This window comes from Physcomitrium patens, chromosome 22, assembly GCF_059467195.1.
Source record: "Physcomitrium patens ecotype Gransden chromosome 22, ASM5946719v1, whole genome shotgun sequence".
NCBI classification, from domain to species: Eukaryota; Viridiplantae; Streptophyta; class Bryopsida; order Funariales; family Funariaceae; genus Physcomitrium; species Physcomitrium patens.
Window position 1 is genome coordinate 3,545,119 of NC_143431.1, and position 4,772 is coordinate 3,549,890.

At 41.0% G+C, this 4,772-nt stretch overlaps 1 protein-coding gene across 10 annotated transcripts; it reads left to right on the forward strand.

Annotated features, from left to right (window-relative positions):
* Positions 1-314: 314 nt before the first annotated feature.
* Positions 315-4,153, forward strand: LOC112275388 (OVARIAN TUMOR DOMAIN-containing deubiquitinating enzyme 12). Of its 10 annotated transcripts, none has more exons than XM_090246064.1 (12): positions 371-440; positions 707-838; positions 1,193-1,261; positions 1,460-1,798; positions 2,069-2,139; positions 2,327-2,381; positions 2,603-2,677; positions 2,877-2,950; positions 3,094-3,142; positions 3,350-3,434; positions 3,674-3,730; positions 3,858-4,153. In XM_090246064.1, exons 3-12 carry the CDS (start codon positions 1,247-1,249, stop codon positions 3,911-3,913), a joined length of 876 nt encoding a protein of 291 aa, XP_090102190.1. In that variant the 5' UTR covers positions 371-440; positions 707-838; positions 1,193-1,246; the 3' UTR covers positions 3,914-4,153. The 10 variants fall into 10 exon arrangements, with proteins under 10 accessions (XP_090102188.1, XP_090102189.1, XP_090102190.1 ...); XM_073530178.2 differs by having other exon boundaries at positions 707-737; XM_090246065.1 differs by having other exon boundaries at positions 803-927.
* Positions 4,154-4,772: the final 619 nt, after the last annotated feature.

Genomic DNA, 4,772 nt, shown 5'->3' on the forward strand with positions numbered 1-4,772 from the left:
ACAAAAATAAATGATAAAATTCTTGGTGTTTTACATCTACTATTGAATTGCTTATTGAATGCTTTCACTCATACATGCATGTATAACTAATAAAAATAAAAAGACAGAAACATCACTCTTTCTCATTTCCTTGTCACTCTTTCTCATTTCCTTGTCACTCTTAGAGTACTTGGACATCGTGACGTTGGTGAAAAGCGAAAGGAATTGGTCGTGGCGTGATGAACCAGCGAGGCCGTGTGAACAGGGCCCTCCCCCCCTCCCTTCCCAGCAGTTCTGTGTAGGGCCTATGACCGTGGCAAGGGTCTATGATCGGCAGCAAGCAAGCCTGAATGAACCTCTTGCTGTTCTGTAGGAGGAAGGATCTGCACACCCCTTTGTCTGTAGAATGCGACTCAGATGTGCAGGTTGGTGTCGGTATTGATGTCGTTTTCGCAATCTGGGTGAGTCTAAATCCTACCTGTTTAGTTTTCTCGACAACCCATGTTCCATATTCTGAAGCTTACATGGATGGGAGCGGAACATTGTTTCTGTAAAACTCCCAACTTTTTGTCACTTTATATCGTGGCCATTTCACAGTCTAGGGGTGAAGGATCTCAGTTGGTCTACAGGTTTTTGTTTTTTTCACTAGTCGAAGGTGAGATCGATTTGGTTGAGAGGGGAAGCTCTGAGTGGTGTTGCTCCGTGTGCACGTTACCTTGGTTGGAAGGAATCCTCAACTGCAAGGAAGCTCGTTCTCGGTGAGCGGTTCATGGTTGAATGCAGCGTCACGGATTTGTAATTGGGAGGTTGCGTGTACCGACAGAAACCTAGGCTTGGAGACCAATTCGCAAAGGAATTGGTGAGGAGTTCGAGATGACATCTGACGACGGACCGGAGACTTATAGCTTTGTAGAGTTGTTATAGATGTGCTGTTCGAAAGCAGAGCAGGTTGATTGGGCCGCTGTCACCGTTTGTGAGAAGATGTGGTTGTTTGGATGTCAATATAGTGGCATCCTGTGGTGCAGTCTCACGTCTAAGAGGTTCTGTCAGGCGTAGAAGTAATTAAGATGTTGCTTTAATGAATTTTACATTATCTAAGGATAGAAGAATTTATCTTTTGGACTTGAATCAGATAGTGAGCCTTAGTGCAGTTTGCTGGTAAAATTTTGCTACCTCATGGGCACCTCGTTGATGACGTTGCAATGCTTTTCAGAAAATGGTGAGAGGTGAATAGAAGTCGCTAGTTATATAGTCAAGACGCTCAACCATGGAGTATTTTCGAGTAAGCTACCTCCTCTCTGTCTGTCTGTTTGTCTATCCGTGTTGACACAGCTCTGAAAGTTTACAATCTCCATGGCTTTCATAAGTTAGGTTTTCAGAAAGGGGAGAGAGGAGATGTTGGGCAGTGAATGAGACTGAGTGTTGGACAGAGAGCTTTGTTAAAGTTTAAGGCGACTGATTTTTGTGTTGTGGATGATAGGCCCCTGCTTATGTCAATCACTTCGACAACCTAGCTGCACATATTTGGACGCAAAAGAGTTCAGTGTCATCCAGTGTCGTCCGGGTTGAGACCAAGGTCTGGGAGGGAGGACAGTGCGAGGTTGTGGGAGAAGGAAATTATACTTTTCGAGAAGATGAGGAAGGCATGGAAGGACAAGAATGGGGCTCAACGCCTTCAAGCTCCAGGTCTCCTCAGCGGGAGTTTGAAGTGAATGACCACGACCATCAACTTGCAATCGCTTTGGCTGAAGACATCCTTGGAGTGGCTGTTGAAGAGGACCTTCTGGCAAAGCGCCTTAGTGATCTCAATCCAGAAAGTGTAAGCATGTTGAATTCTCAAAGGTGTTGAGTAAAAGTACCTTCGCAACGGATTCTTTAACTCTTGAATGTATATGTTGAGGATCTGGTTTGAGATGCTTATATAAACTGTAGATAGCAGATGAACAGAAGTAGCTGTCAGTGTGCTTGAAGGATAGCATGCAGTGCCAGAACTCATGTTACACGTTTATTTTATAACATTCGTTTATGTAGCAGCTAACTCATGAAGTTGTTTTACAGTTGTTCTTCACCTTAAGCTTCATTTGTGCAGTTTGTGCCAAGAGTTATTGCGGACATTCCCTCCACAGACGCTTACAGTGCTAAGAACCGTTTGTTAGACAGGTGGTTATTCGTGAATAGTAGTTTGGTGTTTTTAGGATTGTGGTAGTGTTATTCCAGCGTCTGGTTTCTTTAGCCTCTCGCTGCACATACTGAGGCTCATAATTTTTTGCTTTGTAACGACGTCTTTTGTGGCGGTATGCTCGAGATTACTCCAATTCAGTTTTGAATTTATTGTGATTTTTTTTAGATTAAAATATCATGGATTGGCTGAGCGTCAAATGGCAGGCGATGGTAATTGCCAGGTGAATCCTGTCTCTTTTCCGACAGCTACCTCTCCATGAAATTACTTCAGAATCTATCTTAAGTTAATTTTAAATAACATACAAATTTAATTTATTTCTACAAAATATGCATTAATGTAGCACAACTAAGAATAGTTTATAATTTGAATTGTTGCTTTTCTTTAAAAAGTGAGTGGCTGCTTACATATTCTGATGTCTGGGTCAGTTGGTTTGTATTACAGTTTCGGGCATTGGCAGATCAGTTGTATGGGTCACCAGATAATTTTAGTTCAGTGAGGGCCGATGTGGTTGAGCAGGTAACTCTTTTTGCAACTCTGTACTTTGCTTTCCTAAGCTACGATTCACATATAACGAAATTTTATTAGTGTGAGACAGACGTGGAAGAAAGAGCTGAAGCAAGGTCCTCCTACTTCTCCCCTTTCAAGATATGTACAGATTCTATTGGTACTTTGGTTTGAGTGGTCATTTTGATGTCTTCCGGGGTTGCTGTTATAGCTATCGCAGGCACGTGACTCTTACACTAGCCACGTCCCAATGGAATTCGATGATTATCTGAAAGTTATGGCCAGGTAGCTTTCACAACCTTTCAGCTTTAGCATGAGCGTTGCTGTTTGGAATCGACACTTAAGGGAAAGTTCGTATGGTCAGTCTTGTTATGATCATTTCAATTCAAGGATTTTGTTCTAGACTGATAAGGCAAACTATATTGTAGTGACGGCGCGTGGGGCGATCACGTTACATTGCAAGCTGCTGCTGACAAGGTGAAGCTGTCGCGTTTAATTAATGCTTTATTTATATATATATTTTTCTTGGTTTTTTCTTTTTCTTTTACCGATTTTTAAGTCAGTAGGTGACATTGAGGGCTGCGCTTTTAACAGTTGGTTAGTTAGATGGCTAGTCAGTTAATGGAGTGCCGATCTGTTGTTGAGAACGCTTTGTTGATGATTGATTTTGAAATTTGGGTGCAGTATGGAGTGAGAATTAACCTGGTAACCTCCTTCGAAGATCGCTATTTCATTGAGATTAAACCTGCTCAACAGAGGTCAAACCGAGGTTATTACTCCTTTGCATCCCTTGTACTCAGTATTTGTAGTGGTTTTTGTAATTATCGTAGCGAAATGTAAATAGAATGAAATCTCACTTTCTGACATTTGTTGAACCTGAGGTGGATGTTTTCTTCTGCCAAAGAGTGCACGTTGAGACCGTTGCATTGATTTCTAGTAGAAATGTGTTTTTTTCAGTAAAGCTGCTCATTATCGTTTGTTTTTGTATGATGTGGACTTCATTTGCAGTTCTTTACCTTAGCTTTTGGTCTGAATATCACTATAATTCCATTTATCCTCTTGAAGGTACGCTCTCTTCCTGCCTTTTAAGATTTCCCAAGCTGATTTGCTTAAACATGGATGAAGGATGTTGAATTAAATATTCCTTAACTTCATGCCTGATATAGCAACAATCACTTCCATGTCTCACCAGAATGCGCCCAATTCACGGAGAAGAAAAAGAAGAAGAAATGGTTCTCCATGGATTGAGCCAGGATCTAACACTCTTTTGCTCTCAGGGATCTTCAAACCTATGTGACTTTCAAGTTTATCACTCCTATCGGCACATACTCGAGCATGCGGAACTGTGTGAAGCAGTAGCTTATCTTTTTGGGTTCCTTGATATATATGCGTGATTCCTAAAATTTTCTTTTCTATCAGTAGTGATAGCTGGATTTGGACCAAAATGATGCCTTTTGTACTGGTAATCATACCTTGATTTGGCCCCTAGTTTCAGTGAACTGTCTCACATGCAAGGTTATCTATGATCGTGTATGCTTGCACCGGGTAAGTTTTTCGGATCACTAAAGTTTTCACATTTTGAAATCGCCACTTGCATGGGTTCTGTAAGTGATGCAGTAAGTGCAATACTGCAACACATACTACAAATCGAAGAGACTGAAACGGTTGTGATGTCTTCACGTCATGTAACAATCCTGAAGAACTGCAAAACATGAGCCGTTGGTCTGGGAATGGATCTTCATTCTTCGAATAAAAACCAGCAGGTTGAGGAACGAGATGAACGTATTTAGAAAAACGTATTGGCAGACCCAACCTATGCAATAAAATGAGCAGTATTCTAGGTCTGACTGAAACTCAATACAATTTATATGACTAATTTGACTAATTTGCAGAGATTTGACTTAACAGGCATTTATGGAAAATCCCCACACAGGTTACCAATCAGGGTTCCGTTTTTACATTTAAGTATTGATTACTTCAAAATACCATGGTTCTCATTTGCAGAATAGTAAAATGATATTCTAAGATACTTGGATCTTGGTAGTGGAGGTTCAGATTCTAGTAAAAGGTCTTTTGCTGAGAAACGACTTGAAATTAGCATTTGTTC

Excerpts from the sequence above, each read along its gene's own strand:
- LOC112275388 (XM_090246062.1), top strand. The coding sequence starts at position 330 with ATGAACCTCTTGCTGTTCTGTAGGAGGAAGGATCTGCACACCCCTTTG. Across the intron at positions 2,140-2,326 it reads AAGAACCGTTTGTTAGACAG|ATTAAAATATCATGGATTGG; the intron begins GTGGTTATTCGT and ends GATTTTTTTTAG. Across the intron at positions 3,731-3,857 it reads TTCCATTTATCCTCTTGAAG|AATGCGCCCAATTCACGGAG; the intron begins GTACGCTCTCTT and ends ATGTCTCACCAG.